Source organism: Episyrphus balteatus, chromosome 1, assembly GCF_945859705.1.
Source record: "Episyrphus balteatus chromosome 1, idEpiBalt1.1, whole genome shotgun sequence".
Classification (NCBI taxonomy): domain Eukaryota; kingdom Metazoa; phylum Arthropoda; class Insecta; order Diptera; family Syrphidae; genus Episyrphus; species Episyrphus balteatus.
The window spans coordinates 16,640,636-16,661,468 of NC_079134.1; the positions used below are offsets into that span (position 1 = coordinate 16,640,636).

The 20,833-nt window shown below is 32.4% G+C and overlaps 2 protein-coding genes across 3 annotated transcripts; both read right to left on the reverse strand.

The window, feature by feature from the left end:
* Positions 1 to 2,152: 2,152 nt before the first annotated feature.
* Positions 2,153 to 10,768, reverse strand: LOC129905721 (serine/threonine-protein kinase TBK1). Its single transcript, XM_055981266.1, has 9 exons — positions 10,388 to 10,768; positions 6,378 to 7,401; positions 6,168 to 6,319; positions 3,589 to 3,716; positions 3,447 to 3,522; positions 3,269 to 3,381; positions 3,028 to 3,205; positions 2,680 to 2,964; positions 2,153 to 2,605 (listed from the first exon to the last, which is right to left on the reverse strand). The coding sequence occupies exons 1-9, from the start codon at positions 10,469 to 10,471 to the stop codon at positions 2,480 to 2,482; spliced, it is 2,166 nt and encodes a 721-aa protein (XP_055837241.1). The 5' UTR covers positions 10,472 to 10,768; the 3' UTR covers positions 2,153 to 2,479.
* A 1,951-nt stretch (positions 10,769 to 12,719) lies between these two features.
* Positions 12,720 to 15,948, reverse strand: LOC129921256 (protein insensitive). 2 transcript variants are annotated; one of them, XM_056002998.1, is made up of 2 exons: positions 15,912 to 15,948; positions 12,720 to 14,331 (listed from the first exon to the last, which is right to left on the reverse strand). In XM_056002998.1, the coding sequence occupies exons 1-2, from the start codon at positions 15,924 to 15,926 to the stop codon at positions 13,156 to 13,158; spliced, it is 1,191 nt and encodes a 396-aa protein (XP_055858973.1). In that variant the 5' UTR covers positions 15,927 to 15,948; the 3' UTR covers positions 12,720 to 13,155. The 2 variants fall into 2 exon arrangements, with proteins under 2 accessions (XP_055858973.1, XP_055858974.1); XM_056002999.1 differs by lacking the exon at positions 15,912 to 15,948 and adding an exon at positions 14,447 to 14,633.
* Between the last annotated feature and the right edge of the window lie 4,885 nt (positions 15,949 to 20,833).

Genomic DNA, 20,833 nt, shown 5'->3' on the forward strand with positions numbered 1-20,833 from the left:
TTGTACATTGTCCAACATTGTGAACCGTATGTGAGTGCTGGACGCACAACTGCGGTGTAGAGCCTTCCTTTCAGCTTAGGGGGCATTTTTCGATCACAGAAGATAGCAGAATTTTCCCGCCACTTCATCCACCCTACGCTTACGCGATGATTGATATCGTCATCACAAGTACCTTCGTTATTTATCATAGACCCCAGATATTTAAACTTTTCACACTTGGGAAGCACTACACCATTCAAATAAATGTCAGGAATAGGCCTGTGTGGTATTCTGTCTTTTTCGCGCTTATGCGGTACCCACTACCTTCTAGAACATCCACCCATACATCAAGTGCTCGTTGCAGGGATATCGGGTCTTCACTTATGATGGCTCCATCGTCAGCAAAGAATAACTGATGCACTTTTGGGTCCGTCACTTTGCCTTCGAGCAGGTAATCAAGAACGGTGAAATATTCGATTCTAAGAACTTAAATAAAAAAAAAATGTGAGGCCGACTTTTAAATCGATTCGAAACATGATATATTCCAAAACCAAAGAGCCTAAATATTCACGCGCTCTTCCTTTCAAGATTTCTTATGACTTTCCCCACATCTAGAACCGATGTCTATAGACCCATCGAACCGTCCAGGCATGAGTCGATAGTGGTGTCCAATAGCGTTAATAACAGAAGGCTTGCTGGTTGCAAGGGGGGATCTTGGCACTCGCTTAGAAACTAGGTTACTTTTTTGACTTTGATCGAGTGTTGATTTAGTTGAAGGCAGACTAATATTTTGAGCCCCATCGTCCAAGGAGGAGTTTTTCAAAGCTAATAGTATAGTGTCTTCGCCGTTTAGCAGTTTGGAAAAATGTTCTTTCTATATCGTCAGTACTAATTGTTGATATATTCATATTCTTGAGCACTTGCGAACATTCGAAAGCCTTAGCTGAAGTTTTTTTTTTTTCATATGAAAGCATAAAATCAACAATTTCCGCAAATGACGAGATTTTGAACAGGATTGTTCTAAATAACTTTAAATTCCCGGATCGCTGAGAGTGCATTACACCTCAATTGAACTTCAGTATTTTTTTCCGCCTACCAGATTATTGTTGTGTGTTCTGACGGTTAAGGAATTTTTTTCTTTACTCAGAGAATTAAATCTCTTGCTTCTTTCTCTACAAAATCAACCTAGACTGTCAAACATATCAAAGGGAGATGGCGGAACAATTCAACATTTTCTTTATATGGATGCCGCGTCATAGAGACATTCCAGCTTTCAATTATGTCAATTTTGTTTTTAATAGTTAAGTAAGATTTGAATGAAATTCCATTCTTGGGTCAAACTAAGTTCATACTAGAAGTTCTATGTTAAGTTTTGCCAATAAATAAAAGCAGCCATAGTAAATAAAAACTTTTCAGCGCTAAAGGACGTTTTTAAATTTTTGTTCGCATTTTTATAGATTTCAGTGGGAATGAGTTTACTTCCAAAACCTTTGTTTAACAGTTATGTAAATGTAAACTTCTTTGGTTGAGAATTCACATCTATTTACGTTCAAAATGGATTTCTAGCATTGAGGTCTCGCGAGTTTTTTTTTTTTTTGGTTCGAAATACAGCAGATTCTCTACATTTTCCTAGTCTTTACCCTAATCCATCAAAGTGTCTTGTGTCTGTCTGTCAAAGGTGTCTGTAAATTACTTTGATTAGCGTGTTTTTTCAGGAGATATGCTTCCTTGTATTTGTCATAGTAAATAAAAACTTTTCAGCGCTAAAGGACGTTTTTAAATTTTTGTTCGCATTTTTATAGATTTCAGTGGGAATGAGTTTACTTCCAAAACCTTTGTTTAACAGTTATGTAAATGTAAACTTCTTTGGTTGAGAATTCACATCTATTTACGTTCAAAATGGATTTCTAGCATTGAGGTCTCGCGAGTTTTTTTTTTTTTTTGTTCGAAATACAGCAGATTCTCTACATTTTCCTAGTCTTTACCCTAATCCATCAAAGTGTCTTGTGTCTGTCTGTCAAAGGTGTCTGTAAATTACTTTGATTAGCGTGTTTTTTCAGGAGATATGCTTCCTTGTATTTGTATGCAGTATAAACTACAGTTGGTTTTTACGTGAAGCAGTTGGGTGTAGCAGTTCTACACGAATCAAGAACAAAAAAACAATAAAACTTAATTAATTTTAGATCGTCATGTATTGTGAAATAAAATGTAATAACTTAATAACTAGGGATATTCAATATATTTTATAAAATACATTCATACAAAAAAAATTATAAATCAATAAGGTTTGTGGAGCCATGAATTCATACTACGTACTAATAACAAAAACTCAACACAATTTAAAAAAGAGAATATAATAGTAGAGTAATAATAAAATAACATTAATACTTGCGACACAAGTCTTTGTTTTTTTTTCCACTTAATCCAATAAGACACTCTTCGCATATCAAAAACACAATCACACCCAACAGTAAAAATTTGAATGACAAATCCTTTTATTTTACTGTTTAATTTGAATGGAGGAACTTATTTCCTTTGGACTCAAGCCAATATCCTGAAGCATTGATATTAATTTACGATTTTGTCGCAGTATCACCACCACTTCTTTTTGTTGCTCTTGAATAAACTAAAAAAATGAAAAAACTTATCAATGTACAATCAGAAAATAAAAAATTATAACAATCTATAAGTTTTACTTACTTTCATAAAGTTCTTTTGTTCATTTTTGGATAACTTGTTTATTTCATCGTTATCCTTGTCTTCTTTATGTTGAATTTTTAAATGAGATCTCATTTCGCTGAGGTTGCCGCGTACAGATTGCAGTTTCCTATCACTATCTCGGACATCTTTCTCAAGAATTTGTGACTTCAGATAAACTGTTTGGGCAAGCTTATACCAATCAGCTAGGCACTCGGCCATATGTTCGACAGATGGTTTGACATCTTCCAAGAGAAGAGTTTTTATTCGTCTACCATTTCTGTCAACCTGTGATATAGTTTGTTAGATTTTTCTAAATTAAATCAATTTACATTTTTAGAATGAACTTACTTTTATCTTCTCTAAGGCATGGAACTGTTCATCGTTGTAAGTGAGGGTGCGAGTTGCTCTATCTCGTAGCAAATGTTGCCATGAATCTCTTAGGCGATCAATTAAATATTTCGCTTTTGCACTAGAACGTGCCTTGCATGCACATATTTTACCATGCATCGATGATCGCCATTCATCACTGCAAAACAAATTAAACCATTATTATTAGTCTTTTGGTTTAAATAATCTTAGAGTACTGTACCTGAGGGTATCTTCTTCAACAAAATGTTTATACAGCTGGGAAATAACATCAGCCGCTCGGTCAAAATTGGCTTTAATTTCCTCAAGAACTTTTGGGTCATTTTCAGGCTTTTCCTAAGAATTTTTAAAAATTGTTTTTATTAAAAAATAGTAACAAGTTAGAAAGAAAAAAAACTCACTGTTCTGCTTGCGTAAGAGACAACTTCGGCATATTCAATCACAGTAGATAATAATTCATCAAAACTTTTTGTTTTTCTAACAAGAATGAAAATGTTTTAGAAATTAATGGTTTTGATATAAGAGACAAATTGTATGTATTACTTTTGTAAAAGTTTTAAAGTTGTTGTTAGTGTTTCAATAAATTGTTGCACAGACTTTTTAATTAATATGTCTATGGATGTTAGAGTTTCAATTCGCCGTTTACATTCATGACCCACACTGCATGCAGCCTGAAAGAAAAAAAGAAATTACATTAGTTTGAAAAAATCAATCCATTTAATAAGGAGAAGTAGAATGAAGTCCGTACGAAATTTGTTCGCCGAGTAAAATTTCTCACGGATATCATTTTAGTCCCACAGTGGACGTTTTGAACGTGGACTCTTATGAACCTGCTGAAGATATCCTAGAGTTTTAACAGTCTTTAATATTATCTATAAAAGCTCTGAATTTTTAGAAACTCTGATTGGTCACTTGTCATAAAAAGTTGGGTAGTATTCTGACCAATCAGAGCCTCTAAAAATCCATAACTTTAGTTCAGGAGGCTTGCGTTGAACGCGGAGATTGAAAATATCTAAAAAAAGGACTTTTAGGAAAACTGATATTCACAGGGCATCGACTGTTTTATATGAACACATCGAAAATGCTTGCTTTCGGTATTGATCAAACACTTCTTCGTTGGATTAAACATTATCTTTCGAACCATTCAATTTAAGTTGAATTGAATGGATTCATGTCTCCGACTCGCTTCCTCATTTATATTAATGATCTGTTTTCTGAATCTTCTAATTCATTTAATTTCTGATTTGAATATTCTCAGCATTTCATATTCGTTTGAGGATTCACACCCTTATACTTCGGATGTAAAACTTCAACGGCGAAATATGAAAGCTTATCAAATTCGGATCTCGAATGCATTCCGCAATGTTAATAAATGGACAAACAGAATTCCAAATAGAGCTTGAACACCGCCATAATTTAAAATATGCCAGCTGTTCAAACTTGAGACCTATTTCAGACGTACCGACTAGTACAGATTCTTTATTTCCTTCTTCGAGAACGAAGAATGCATTAAATGCCACAATTTTCTCTCCCATTTTAATGTTCAGAACTTTAAAACCAATGTACATCTCTGTCTTCTTTTAAAATATTCCCTCTTTACTGTGTTTACATATTAACGGGACCCAAAACTCCTTTACACATTATTTAAAAAAAAAATAACATTTTCATATCCGGTACGGAAAGATAATCGATCATACGGAAGAAAAATTGCTTTGCTTTTCTAAGAAACTTGGCCAAGGATGGGATCGGCTAAAGAAAACAAATTAAGGCCCATTTGCTCATACTAGTCATAAATTCTAATCTTAGCTAGGTCGAACATAGTTCTTTAGTTCTACTTAGTTTATTCTACGTTTCTAAAAAATATTTATGTTGATCCTAGCAATGATATACTTTCATGATATAAATAGCTGAGAACTTCAAATTTAATTGTCACATCGAAATAAATGTCAATTAATTAAATCAGTTTTTGAGCAATTTAGCAGTTAGAATACATTTTTTTTTATATTTTAACATTTGTGGAATTTTATTGCAAGAAAAAAGCCTAAAATAGAGAAAGTGACCAAAAATATGTGATAAATCTGATTCTAAAAAATGTGTTCATGTGAATGTATTTGATCTGTAAATGTGTTTGTGTGTCAAAATATGTTTTGAAAATATGAAAAAAAAAATGATGAATAGTGCTTAAAAATTTTGTGCGGGAAATTAAACCATTTTCTGATGGTAAGGGGGTATGAAAATAAGTTAATTATTATTAGACTAATAAATTGCTCTTTATTTTGCAACCAAGATAATTTTTTAAGGAATATTACTTTTTTTTTTCTCAATTAATAATGCTTAAAAGTAACATAAAATCCTTAAGTTCTACTACTTCCCCCTAAGTTATGTTAAACTTAGAGGAATTTATGACACAATTTGAAGTTCTTGCAAACCGCTATGAAGAACTTAAGGGTTTATGTTTCACATAAATATTTAAGACTCGTTTCAGCAAATGGGCCTAAAAGTTTACTCAACCAACGCTTTGGAGTTGAGATCACTTGAACTTTAAAATTGAATTATATTCAATCGCTGCACTTAAAATAAATTTTTAATTTTTTTTCTTCGTTATATTACATCAGCCTGACCACGGGCATACATTTTTTAAGAGTCTGAATTTAAACAAATTTCCTTAGAATATTAAAATTCACAGTAAATTCATTCTGTGAGTTTTATAAGTGTCGGTAAAAATCGACCAAAATTAGGCGTCTAGCGTCTTAGTAAAGGTACGACAGATCTAACTGATGAGCCCACTGTCGTACTTGGGCGAAACGCTTTGGAGTTGAGGTCACTTGAACTTTAAAATTAAAATAAAATACATCTCAAGAAAACAGGCTCGTTAAGATACTTGCTCTTAAGGCGGAATGCGTGAACATAATATACCTGGGGACTAAAGTAAGAAGGTACTGGGATTTTTCATTTGCCACAAGATCATTTATTAACAAACTGATCAAAAACTATTTTTTGCGGCTCATATTCATTTCATTTATCTAACAAGAAAATAAATTAAAGAAATTTATCAAGTTCTCTCTATAGACTTTTTCCAAATCCCTTGAAACCCTCATTTTTTGATTTTAAAAAGAACTCACCTTCGCTAAACTGGCATCATTTTCCACCGAAACATTACTTGGAAATACTGGAAACTTTGGTAATTCCAATTGAGTTGGCAGCTGGACATTATTATCCTCATTGCTATATAAGAAAATTGGATTCTCCCGATCAGTCGTTGGAAATGCACTTGCTGAAATCAAAAACCCCTTCATTAACTTAAAATACATTCAAACTTAAATCAAACTTACCACACAAAGTACCAATTCTATTTTCCAAATGCTCATTACAATATAAAAGTATTTGCTTCTCACATGGAACTTCAGTCTGAATAAATATATGATCTTTAAATTCTTCAATTTGATCTTCTGGTTCAAGGAAGACTTCAATGCTATCGGTGCGATTAATAAAGAACACATGGAAGACTTTCTTCCTCAGAACTAAAGTAACCTGCTGGAAGAATGTATCGAAAGACCATGTTTTTGAACGATCTTCTTCGAGAAGCCCAGCTAGTAAAGGGGTAACGAGTGTTTTTAAACCTTGAGTCAAGTGACAATGGGCTGGTAATGTTGTAGACCATTCAATTTGACCATTCTCGGAGAGTTGGGTTCCTGATATAACTCCAGATGCTTTGCGGGTGGTAATTTGGTGCATAGTTTCACGATTTTTTCTACCACCAAACGGACGGAAGGGCAAATTGCCAGTGGCAACGTGATAGAGTGTCACTCCAATCGACCAGAGATCTACATTTGCTGTAAATGATCGGTTAACTGACCGACGAAGAACTGCCCTTTCATACAAATCTGGATGCAGATACTCCTCTGTGCCATATAACGAAGCAAAAGGTTGATTCTCTTCCAATTCTCTTGCAGCTCCAAAGTCTGTTAATTTGTAGATTGTCTGACCATCTTCAGACATGAATTTCATGATATTTCCTGGCTTCAAGTCACGATGAACCAAATTATTGTCACGCAAATGCTTCATTCCTGCACACAAATGCTCCAGAACAAGAAGGAACTCTTTCTCTGGCAGACCATATGCATTCTCAGGGTCATCTAAGATATTGAATAAACTTCCGCCTGTGCACAGTTCCATGACAATGACTTTGCCTCGTCCCTCTTGGTCATCTTCAATGGCCAACAGTTTGACGATATTTTCATGATTGACCTTTTTCAAAACTTCAAATTCACGCATTTGAACTTCCTGTGGTCGCATGTGACTGTAGGGATTGAATGTTTTCACCGCTACCGATTCTCCAGTGTTTTTATTAACACCCTGTAGGCAGAATTAGAAATATTAAAATATTATTATTATTATTATAATTCATTAACATAATCAAAATTATAGTGCTAATGTAAAGAAAACGAGCCCAAGTTGTTGAGAATTCCGGCCTTGAGGTTGTTTTAAATTTAAGTACGTAATTAAATCTAATTTTAATTTTATATTTTGAAAAAGAAAAAAATTATGGTTAATCAATAATAATAGGTTTGTATGGGTATTAGATATGTTATAAATATAAGATATTTTATAGAAAATATACTATTATACAGGGTGTTCCGGAATGAGGTAAAAGTATTTTGGGGGATGATTCTTGGGTATATTCTAAGAATAAAATTGATCTACAGTAACTCTCTATATGAAAAGTTGATACCCTTTAGCGATGATTTAAGAAAACGCTTACTTTGGTATCCCTTTACTCATGTTAATGCTAATTTTTCCGTTAGTACTTATGATAGAAACTTCATTAATGTCTTGATCTTTAGAAAAAATCCTCTCCTTTGACTCAAGAAAAAAAAAAAAAAAAAACATTTTTTAAAGATTTAACCTAATGCAGGTTTTCCTAAATGTGATAAAATCTCGGATTTTTTTGGCAAACTTGTAACTGGTTTTTTTGTTGAATAATGTTTTCCTCATAAGTATAAATTTAAAAAACACTATGTTTATCACAAATACGGCCTAAAGTAAAATTATCATGGGTAAGAAAAAAAGAATGCCCTTTAAAAATTAATATCTGAGCAATAAATAAAGATATTAACATTTTTTAAATGCAGTTACAAAGAAGAGCATTTTTTCTAAAGATCGGGGCACTAATAAAGTTTCTATCATAAGTATTAACGGAGAAACTAACATTGACATGAGTAAAGGCATACCAAGGTAAGCGATTTCTTAAATCATCGCTAAGGGTATCAACTTTGCAGATAGAGAGTTATTGTAGAACAATTTTATTCTTAGAATATACCCAAGAATCATCCCCCAAAATATGGATGGAGAGATTCGAATCAGAATATTAATGTGTTGTTGAAGCTGAGCAGATATTGATTTTAAGTATTGATGAAACGTAGAGAATCTGGTTTAGTTACTGTTTCAAAAAGAAAAACTGGAGCGGAATGGGCCTTTGAGACTTCTTGGTCAGCAAGCTCATTTCCCAAATAAGTCGCAACTTGTTTGATTTGCTATTAGGTCATCACGAATCCTATTAATTGAATCTGTCTTTTGATTTGGATTTTTGATTGTATTTATAACTGATGAGCTATCTGAGCATATTTCAAATTTTCCTGGTAGGTATGCGCATGTTGCTATGCATTTGAGGGTCAGTAGCGTGATGAATATTTAGCTTTCTTTTATACAGTGATGCCAATTTCGGTAGCTGTTTCAATTGAGTATTATATTGATTGATTTATTGATATTTGGGGTGTAAGATGCACTGCGACCGATAAGATCTATTTTTATAGCTCCTCCTCTAACGTAATTCCTTTCAGGAAATTGAGTATTTTCATAGTGTAATTTATCCTCTTCGACCTGGTAGCGACCCAGGTGTTTGTATCTTTGGTGTATCAGTGCATTGCAACTACCCAGAATTTGATCTGGTGTTTCTTCTTTTTCGCTACAGAATCTACATGTTGTCTAGGCCCAAAATTTTTAGTTGCCTTCTTAACTTACAGTGGCCCGTGAGAAGAACAGTGTTTAACCTTTAGGTTGTTCCTGCTTAGACTGATATATGATTTGAAACGCTCTTGGTTGTAGTTTCCGAGAAGAATTTTCGCTTGTCTCAGTTTTGGTAGTTCTGCTCAGTTCTTTGGTCTCCTCGTCTAGTTTTATGTTATTTTTAATAACATTATCTTCTATTCTGCAATACGGTTCGGGTCCCATTAAAAGAGAATTTGCTCTCGTTTTTGCTAAAGAGTCCGTCTCCTAGTTTCCCTGGACACTAACTTGCCCAGTTACCCAGTAGAGAGTGAGTATGTTTATTTTGCCAAGTTCGTTAGGTTTTCCTATACACTCCAATACTATCTTGGATTTGATTTCGTAGGATGTAAGTGCTTTTAGGACAGCTTGACTATCAGACAGAATGGCAATATTTTTGTTGCGATGATTTAATTCGAGGTTTATTTCTTCCCATTTTACAATGGCATTTACTTCAGCTTGAAAGATACTTGAGGATTGACCCATTGGAACGGAGAGTTTGGTACTAGGCCAAAAGACGCCTGCCCCTGTACCTTCCGCCCTCTGTCTGTATACCATTTGATGATATTTTCTTTGAATGAGTAGTTGATTCACCGACATAATCTTTTTTACTACTGAGATGTATATTGTAGTTTTTCACAAAGTTATAGTTTGTGACTATATCATCTCTTGGAAAGTCAAGGAAGTTTTCTTCTGCGGATCTGGACAGGAATTCTCTTTCTCTGTTGCTTTTGCATTTTCCAGGCCCAGTTCCTTCCTTGGCAAATCTCATGATAGCTCGCTTAGCAGCACTTTCAATGAGTAAAATATAGCTGATGGTACAAAGCTTTTTACTTTTGAGTTTCATAGCGCTGATAATATCTTTATCAAACACGGAGCCATTTCAAAAACATAAAGTTTTGCTTTGAATGTTATTCTTTTTTCCAAGTTGAAAGTCCAGCTCCCACAAGCATACTTTTAATTGGACTTGTTGGATATGCATTTAAGCTTCTGCGAACACTTTGGTGGAATGGTGCCTTGATTATGTTTAAAATTGATTTTGGTGAGTTGCCGTAAATAATAAGCCTATAGTCAATCTTACTCAAAATTAAAAATCTTGTAACATTGGAAAGAGAATATAAAAATAAAACGCATAAAAGTTAGTAGATTAGTTTGTTTATTTTGCAAAAACAACCATTGATAAGAGAAAAAGCAGAAAAACCACACTTATCGTATTCGTGACTAATAGTTGGAAATATGCATAAAACAAAGAAGATGGAATGGAACCCTTTGATGGCATTAATTTAGTTTTACTTGCCTGAAAAACTGAACCAGTTGCTCCTTTTCCAAGTACACTTGTTGTACACCAAACATAATTGAGTGATCCTCTTAAAAACGACATGCTTTCAAATTAATAAAATAATAATAATTGCGAAATTGAAAATGTTGGTCTATTTGGTAATTTATTTTTTCTTTGTTGATTTGCGTGCAGACTGCAGATGTGCTTTCACTTTTTTACAACAAGAAACTTCCGTGGTTTAGTAATTCTTTAATTTATATTAGTTATTTGAATTGTTTTTGTTTATTATTAATTTAATTGCAATATTAAGGTATTTAATAGTTGCATTTAAGTTTACATTTTTAATAATTATTTTATATTTTGATAAAAAAAAGGGAATCCCCATGCAAAATTTTCTAAACTGCAGTTGTTTTTTTTTTTTCTAAAAAAATTCATATGTCAAATTTCAAGTAGTTTCTAGTAGAAGTGTCAAGGTAACTGCAATTTGTAGTTTTGATTAGGTACACTAAGGTTGGAAAATACTAAAACTGCTTTATCGACATTCACAGAACAAGCGCCACTACATTTCAAAGTTAGAACTCAACATACATTTTGTTAGCTTCGCCAATGAAGGTATCCCAACTTAAAATTTTGCTTCTGAATTTTTAACCCAAAGTAATATTCGATGCTATTCTACCCAGGGTAAGAAATAAACAGTAAAGGCCTATATAATTCTTCTAAGAATTTTCTCTGGAGTTTCTTTTTGTGTCCTTATGCGATGAAAAATTCTCTGTTAACATAGTATAAAGTTTCTCTGGAATTCTGTATAGTTTCATACTATAATGATGTTGGGAAGTGCTTATAGTGTCACACTATAATGATGTTAGTTGGGAAGTGTTTGATTTGTATCCACACTCAAAAATTCTAAAGGGCGTTATGGTAAATTTTTATTTTGTGTTGATACCTATAGTTATAAAAATACAAATAAGAAATTTTAAGAATAAACATCAAAAAATAAGTTTTAAAACAAAAAAGCTAAATTTCGTTCATGACTTCGTGTTGCTAATATTGTATGGAAAATTTCGTTTCGCTTTAGCGGCGTAGGCTTTAATAGTTAAAATTTAAAGTATTTTTTTTTTTTAATAATAGAACCTCGGATAAACTTGGTTTACAAAAATAAGTTAATATATTAAAATAATATTCAATTTAAATGCAACACAATTTCATTTATGTTTATTTCTCGTTTATCGTATTGAATAGCACTATAAGTATTCTGATGTAACCTCATAGAAGCGAATACCGCTTTCGGTTGTTGATTAGAATATTTACAGGAGTCTAACATTGTACTTCTCTCTGGTCTAATAGGAGTGAAAAAATGGCACTTTTTTTATTCTTATGAGTCTTATAGGAGTTTTACATCAGGTGTGATCATTATAGAAGTGAAATTGTTAGTTGGGTAATATATATTTGCCACCGGGTACAAAGGAGTTAAGTCACAAAATTGCACTTTTCGGGTTTTGATCAAATAAGACTTCATTTGGTATCAAAAATTTTACGTAGATCAAAGTTCATCGATTTTCATACATTAAGCCTTAACTACATTGTCCTAAAAAGTGAAAAAGATGGGTTTCCGGAATGAAAAACTTAAAATATTCTATTTGTTTGCTTTTTTCACAAACCAATTGCGCTAACGAAAAAAAAATAAAATGCACGACTGGGTCACACACGAACTTGTTCTTGCAGTTCAAAGCATTTTTATGTTAGTTTACTTGTAGATTTCAAGAGTTGCCTGTATATAAATATTAAAGAAATTTTGTTGATGTTGGGGAAGAGCCGACATTTAGGGCAAAATTTTGTTAAATGACTGTACCAAATTTGAAGAAAATCCTTCCACGCGTTTAAGCTGTGGAAATGTGAACAGATAGACGCACAGACGCACAGATGTACAAACGCACGGACGGAATTGCGGGACCCACTTTTTCAGAGTGCTCTATCATCGTAATTTTGGTTTTGATTAAAACCTCAAAATTTTTATTTTGACACGAAACCAAGTAGTCTATAGAGCAAGTAAAAATATACATATGTATGTATTTACTTAAAGGCTTTACTCAAACTTCAATCGCATTTTCTGGCAAACTTTCATTTATGATTAACCCCTTTAATTTTAGGATTAAAGAATCTCCCAAACAAAGGACGACAAAAAACGCCGTTGACAGCGTTTTTGTATCAAAAATACGCAAGCAAAGTACTAGCAGTATCTGCCACCTCCCAAAAATTAGTCAAAATGGTTCAGTTCAGTAATTCCTTCCAAAAAAATAAATTAAAAAAAATTAATTATGAATTTGCAATAATTTATTATAATCGGCTTATTCTTATGTAAATAAAAATTTGTTTGCTTCATTGAAACATGTTTTTTTTTTGTTAGTAACCCAAAGGCTAGGTACTCATTTTTTTAAGCCAATATTTTGTGACTTGGGCGTTTTGCTGTTTCTATCATTAGATCAGTAAATTTAGGTTTGCGTTTACTCGAAATCAAACTAATTTGAATGGTAGGTTGCGGAAACACTTTATTCAAAATTCATCTCTCCAAAACTGGGTGGTAGCCTCTAAAGCTAAGTAATTTCAAGACAAGAGTCAAATTTGGAAGTATGAAAGAAAGTTCCTGGTATCACTATCATTTAAAATCAGCTTCACTTCGATTAGAGGCAAACCTAGGCCGATTATTCGACAATTTTACTAGATGACATATTACATCTTGACATACAAATGTATCGCGTTTAGAATCATTTATGAAATTAAGCTCTTATTCACTTCATCCAACCATTGTCATTTAAACGATTTGTTTTATTTTTCAAAATCTCCTTTAGCGCTGTTCTGGTTGCATTTGATGTTTCCAATTTCTTTAAAGCTTTTAATTTGCACATTTTGTTTTCGTCAGCACATTTGGTTGTAATAGCTGATCGAATTTCCTTTGGCGAGACACCACACTTCCTTGACACAATAAATATAATGTCTTGAATCGCATTGGGATCTAATTTCCCTTTAATTGGTTTATCTTGGTCCTTGAACGCTGGCGAAGCCTTCCCAGTCATTGAGTGGGTTGCCAGAGTTTCCCGATCAAAAACCATGCTTAGAAGTTTCCGGGTTGCTAGTGAAGGTGATGCCCAAGACATATTTTCATAGACTTTAACCGGGATTTTTGTGCCATTAGGTCCTATAGATACTGTAGCATGTTCCAAATCTGGTCTCTCGAGATTGGACTCATTTTCATCGCTAACACAAATTTCCAAACGATCTGAATCAGAATTGTCAGAGCTATTCATACTCGACAAACTTGACATTGGGACTGGGTCATCACTAAGTTCTATCTGGATTTGTGCATCCATTGTGACGTCATCATCTGCCTGAGCTAATATCCGATATCTAGTTCCTTCTGGTTTGGTTGACACTGGAGTTGAAGTTGTTGAATTCGGAACATCTTGACGTGGCGATGGTGATCTATTCTTTTGTACTTGTTGTGCTTGTTGTTCTTGAAATTGCATTATCAAATCATTTTGAGATTTTAGAGTTGCTTCGAGTTCTTTGATTCGAGCTAAAAGTGACATTTCGTTTTCTTTATTTTGTTGGCCGCAAGATAGTGGCGGAAAATCTTCATGGCTTGTTTGAGACCATGCATTAAGCATCATTGGTTGTTCAAATGCTGAGGTTGAGATTTTCATATTTCCAGGACGGTTTATCAGATTTATCTGAGTATCTTGTTTAATTTGATTTTGGAAGTAGCCATGATCATTTTGTACAAGTTCTTGTTGATGAACTATTGATCGTTGATAATTTATTGGTTGATATTGTTGAGGTTGTTGTTCTGCCATTGGTATATTGTATTGATAGTATTGTATGGGACGTGAATTTGATTCGTTAACAGGTGGGGATGGATCCATTTGTAGGTGATATACTGGTTCTTCGGAATTTTGTTGTTTCACCAACTGAAATTAAAAAAGAAAAAATGATTAAAAAACGTCTCCACATAATCGAAACTTTTAAGTCTACATTAAAAATACAGAAATTTAGTGGAGACAAGAATAATTTTCTAACAATCACCTTAGACTTAATCAAGAGAATCGGTTCAAGACGGACCTAAGCCAAGCAATAATAAAAGGTAATTATCTAGGAATAATTAAAGGAATCGGATATAAGCACTGAAGTGGTTGAACTTGGTGACATGTATTTTAACTCGATGAAGATTTGTTATTGAAATGTGAGGACCCCTCTTAGAGTGAAGGTTACCCCGAATTTGAGGGGAAATTCATGGGATTCAAGATAATCAATATAATCAACTTTGGGCTGAGTGGAGTATTAATGTGTGTGGTTTGAGTAGAATATTTTGCCAAGACGCTTAACATCCTGAATGAAAGCTTGATAGATAAAATGAGGGTTTATTTAATGGATTGGGCGCCATTTTAAGAATACACGTGAGACACCCTAATAGAAGATATGAATGCCTCGTTTGGAAAGGATGGGTCTTGTGTAAGGGAAGATTGTCATATGAATTTGAATTTCAAAGTTTAGTCAGACAAATCTGCATACAGTCACAAATTTTGTTTTCGATGTTGGTGATCTGATAAGTGATGTACTACGCGTAGCTTTGACAGAAAATTTGAGGAATTTAATTCTCCCATAGGATTATGAATTTGTATCTAATGACATCAAGAGTCGAATTGAAAATCAATACAAGAAAAAAGAAAAAACATAACTGTTGGTTGTAAATTGTTTTGTGTTAAAATCTTTTAGGAAACTGGAATTTTGTCAGTGCACGCAGAAAAAAGAACATCTAAAAACAAGCGGATTCTGTATTAAATTAAGCGGATTTCTGCATGGTTTTCTGCCAAGATGACTTGCGTCTTAAATTAAAAAAAAATGATGTTCATCTAAATCTTAACAGAATTTAAGCGGAAAGCGAATTGTTTTAAGTTCATGGCAGTTACAAAATTTTAAGTTCAAAAGGTTTAATAGGTACACTATGGAGAAATTTTTCATTAACAGATCTAACAATATTGTCAGTAAAGCAAGAAAAAAAAACTGACAATATTGTGAAATCTGACGTTTACTTATACTCAGCTCAAAACATCATTTCTCTGAATATTTTTGTTGGGAAAACTTTGGAAAAAGTCTATAAATACCAAACTTATTAAAAATATTTGGTCGCATTTAGAGCGGAATTCAGAGTCGTCACTCAAGTAAAAATTTTACTCAAGTGAATATCGTGTTTGGCCCACTTAAGCTACTCGTTTCGTTAAAAAAAACCTAAGGGTTTCTTTGATTTTAGCTTATGAATACCAACTGAGTAAATTTTGAAGTAAATGCGTGAGCAAACACTTAGAAAACTCATCTCAAACTTGTGCTTGAGAAAAAATTTTACTTGAGTGACGACTCTGAATTTCGGCCTTAATTTCAACTTCAATTCTACAACATTAAATTCACAATTTTAGCATTAAACATATTTACTTAATTTTTAAAAGTTTAAGATTTGCACAAAAGAAAAACAAACTCAATTCAATCCACTCACTTGAATTTGATCCATTTACTCCTTAATATTATTTGTTATCATAAGTTAGCTGATTTTGAATAAATTGATAAGACACCTTAATATTTCGAGGTTAGCACTGACGTCCTTGGCTAACCAGACAAAAATCACTTGTCGAATTATCTTTTTCCAACTATTTTTTTCTTTTCAAATTATTTCCAGGTGATACTTTTCAAGACAACGTTCATCTTCAAACTAAAGATGCAAAATCTTTGTTTTGCCTTGAAGGGATGTTTGATAATTGCATTTGCTATACCATTCCTTGATGATTTTAGTTTAGAATATTTAACCCATATATGGATATATGTTTGTACCTGGTGTGTTGTTTTTATATTCAACACAAATGTATTCAGGACAGGAAGGATTTCTTTTAGAAATTGCCAATGTTACACTATACACACTGACATCTACTTATACACTTTTTATTATGTATGGTTCTTAGCTTACCTCTGCTTTTTAAGTATAATTTTCTGAAAAGGACAATGAATGTCGAGATTTACTTGAACAATATGCAATGTCCTGTCCAGGTAAGGAATGAAAACTGGATTTTGGGAAAATCCCTCCCTACAGATCATAAAAACGAATTATATGTGAAGAGGAATTTTGCAACAATTTTTCAATATTCATTTTTATGGATGAGTTTTTGAGTTCTTTGAACAATAAAAGCAAATAACCAATTTTTCATTGTTTTACTTCACAGTTCTAAAGATAACTACCTACTTTTTTGAGATGGTTTTTTCTTAGAAAGAGTGTTAAATGGAGAGTCCCAAAATTCATCATGTTAACTTGCATGTGTACCATTTAGTTATTTTGTAATTGGTCTTACTTCCAACGAAAAAAACAACAAAATTTCCAGTTCAGTAAGACCAACTGAAATCACCTGGTTATTATTAAATTATTTCTAAATTTTTAAACAGGTTAAAAATGTGTACAATGAACGTATTAATGACCGCAGAAATTTGTAAATTTACATTTATTATTCGATCTTAAGAAAAAAATTATTTTATTTTCAAACATCGTCAAATATGTTTGTTCCAAAAAATGGTTAAATATTAAAAAAATAAGAGGGGACCAATTTTTATTATTTTGTTGTTTTAGGACGCTCAAGTACAAGTACCAGTATCTAGTACTGATACTTTAGTACTTTCTCCATTTTTCCGAATTCAAATGAATTTTATTAAAAATTGTCACATTTCTAACTCATCGTTTAAAATTTTGCGCTAATACCGCGAATTAAATAATCCAGTGCAATTTTTTACGAAAAGTGTTTTTTTATCCAGAAATAAAAAAACCAAACACCGCTTCGTGTGTGCATTTAAATCAATGGTAAAAAGTGTTCTTTTGCAATGAAGGACCAAAAGCACAATAAGCACCAGTAAAAGCTTCAAATAAAAATTTTCCTTCAAAATCTCCACTGCTGGCAAAAACAACCTTTCACCCATAATAATTGTATGACCTCCTTATTTTCTTGAATCCTATCCTTGCATAATTTCCTTCGCTTAAAAAAAACACACCATTTTACCTAAAGGCTTATTTTTGTTTGCTTCCCCTGGCTAATAAACCGCCAATACCAAAAACGTAATAGACGTCTTTGGCTTTTTCGGACTAATAAAAGAATGAAATCCCTCTTCGAAAAAGTTACCCAAAATAATTTAATTAATTCTCTTAATCCTTGGTTCCTATCCAAAATTTCATTTAGGTACCTCATAATTTTTTTCAGCACCCTTTCACTTAAAACATTTTTATAGACTTTTTTTAAACTCTTAGGCCCATTTGCTGAAACGAGTCTTAAATATTTAAGTAAATCATAAAGGCCTAAGTTTCACATACCGGTTTGCACGAACTTAAAAGTAACCCCTAAATCTGACTAGGTTTAACATAATTTAGGATGAGGAAATAGTAGATCATAAAAGCTGAAACACAATCAAACTTTAGGGCGTCGCTTCGTTGCGTTACGTTGAGAAATCGTCAAAGCGCGCTTCTGTCACTTTGACTTTGAACAGCTGATTGCAACATAAAATCTGCTGTCAAATAAAAAAAAACACAATCACTCACAAAATTATTGGGCCAAGTCTTTATCTTGATTTAATTGTGGAAAAATGAAAAAGGATATTAATATGTTTAAAAAAATGCATAGAAATTTGTTTATTCTTTAATCCTATAGTTATAAAAACAAAACCAATCAAAATATATTGTTTTTAACAATAAAACTCAGTCTAAAACATCATTAATTTTTTTTTGTTTTTAATACGTAAATTGTTTTGATTTAAAATATCTCGATGTCGTTTTTTTGTGCAAAAACTATATAGAGAAATTAAAAAACACACATAGTATTGCAATAATTTTTTTTTTATTATTCACATTTGGCGCAATAATAATGTGGGTGACTGTAACTATGTCTGTTAAATGTCAGAAAGCGAGCAAAAGTTCAGTCTGGTTGAACTTTTGCTCGCTTTCTTACGTTTCCTTACGTTTGTCAAAAAAAGCGTACGTAAGAAAAGCGTCATTAGGTGTGTTTTTTATTACCACCGGTCTTAACTGGACAAAAAAAACGCCTCGGGGCTTAACCTGAAATCTTGGCAGCACTGTATATTGAATGTTCCGAAAACAGCAGACACAACAAAAATTTAGAGTTGTCATATTTTTCGCTTTCGTCATTTTCTTGTATTTTTCATGTATGTTTTACAAAGAGATACAAAAATGTATGCTAGCAAAACTGTTTTAATACATTTTGTCCTTCCAAACATGAGCTTTCACGTTTTTAAACAAATTCTAAACAATTTATGAAAAAATGAGTTTGGTAGCACAGATTTAAAACTCTTCAAAAAGTTAAGCCCAGAGAAATCTCCGGGCTAAACAACTAAGCCCAAGGGGCTAAGGTGTTGTTGTATTTAACATGTAAATTGCTTAGCCCAGACTGCGTTTTTTTTGTCCAGTTAAGACCGGTTGTAATAAAAAACACACCTATTGTGTGAGGATACACAGATTTCCTATAGTTGAACTTTTCGCAGTTGTCAAAATCGACGGCAAAGCGTGATTGTGTTTCAGCTTTAAGGGTTTTGTGTTCTACTTAAGCAATTTTAACTGCAAAAAAAAAAGAAAAAACACCCCTTAAAAATGATTTTGGGTGTAAAGTGAACAATAATAATAAGTTTAAGAACGGTCAACTTACTTTATACGTGTTAACCATTAGCAGATTTAACATTTTGCTGTCAAAATTTTCACACACAATACAAACAAACACAATGACACACAAATACATAAACAAAAATAATCTTTCAAATGAATAATTTGTTTTTATTGAATTAAACACCATTTATTTTACCGCTTTCACTATTATTATTTTTTTCTTCAATAAAAATAGACAGAATAACCAAATTTCTTAAATTATTTTTCGTAAATTGTTCAAAAACAATTTAAATTAACTGACGTTTGTGTCGATTTGACAATTTGATTTGAAGCTCTCAGCGATTTCTCGCATGAAAATAAATCATTGCTAGATTGAACATAAATATTTTTTAGCAACTTTGAATAAACATTTTTTACCAGTTGGGGTATCATTTTTGTCATAGTTTTTTGCCACTTATTCCCAATTTCATCTTTTATTAAAAAAACTCCTGGTTCTTAAGTCACTAATTAAGTTTTGTTTCATTTTTCTATCAACAGTTTAAGTTTCGGAGTTAATTTTTTAATTAATTTGGAATTGATCAATCTAAAAGTTCTTACCTATTCAAAAACATGATACAAACACCAAATAAAAATTACTTTTTGTTAACGTTCCGCAAATTTTTACGGCCAGTGTAATTCATCTTTTGCTGAAATAAAAAAAGCATATCCTGATGCATAATAATAAAAGTTGCTTTAACTTTTCTTAGAGCACGTAATCGTATACATTTTGATGCCATTTGATTCAGCATCTAAAAATAACTTGAAAACTTGTCTCATATGATTATCGGCCCTATTCTGCTATTCGATTCACGTGAAAGTCAAAAATAAGAATCGTTTAAAAGGCGCTAAAAATTAAATTTAGACAATTTTTTTTCTTTAGAATTTGTAAAACAAGCAGAAACAATACTTTGCTATCGAAAATTAGAAGTTTTTCAAAGCCAATTTCATGTTGTAAAGGAAGGAAATCTTTCGATTCACGTGAATCGAATAGCAGAATAGGGCCGTATATTTCACAAACAATATTTTTCACAGATTTTTTACTTTCACCCAGAGATGGCAGAGTAGATTACGTCAGGTAATCTACTCGGTTAACTACGCATAGTTAATCGAATAAACTACTCGCTTGATTTGTTTCATGTACTACCTACATTTGCTACGTGCAATAACTACATAAAAAACGTTATATTTCAAAAATATTAAAAAATAAATAGCTGTGTTTTCGTGAGAATTTGGTTTCGTAAAGTAAAACCTTTTCAAAGAAACCACCCCAAGTCCATCTGGTTTCAAATATTCTATTCAAATTTACACTATCACAGCTATGTATTTCGATTTGAATAAGACTTTGACAATTTGGTGGTAAAATTGGCATTTCAAACTACATTTTGACGTCTAGCGCTACGTCTGCTACATTTAATTACGTTAACTACATTAAACTACGTTAACTACCTCATTTATGTAGTAGACGTAACAAATGTAGGACATAAAAAAAAAATCCAATTTTTGTCATCTCTGCTTTCACCCTATCTCTCGCGAAAAACATTCTTCCGTTCATAATTCTCTCAAAGACTCGAAAATTCAAATTTGTTATAGCTCCCAGAAATTAAAAACTTGTCCAAAAAATTGGGAACATAAAAAGCTTTTGTTTTTCAAGTGTATAAATACATATTATGATCACATAAATGTATTTTCTTATGCGATAATTCCCCAACTATACTATAAAAAATATCATGAGACCA

What these genes read in the sequence shown, in the direction of transcription:
- LOC129905721 (XM_055981266.1), bottom strand. Translation starts at nt 10,471, where the DNA reads ATGTCGTTTTTAAGAGGATCACTCAATTATGTTTGGTGTACAACAAGT. An exon ending in CAACTGGTTCAGTTTTTCAG is followed by an intron (nt 7,402 to 10,387) that starts GCAAGTAAAACT and finishes TTCTGCCTACAG; the next exon opens with GGTGTTAATAAAAACACTGG. An exon ending in ATGCCTTAGAGAAGATAAAA is followed by an intron (nt 2,965 to 3,027) that starts GTAAGTTCATTC and finishes ACTATATCACAG; the next exon opens with GTTGACAGAAATGGTAGACG.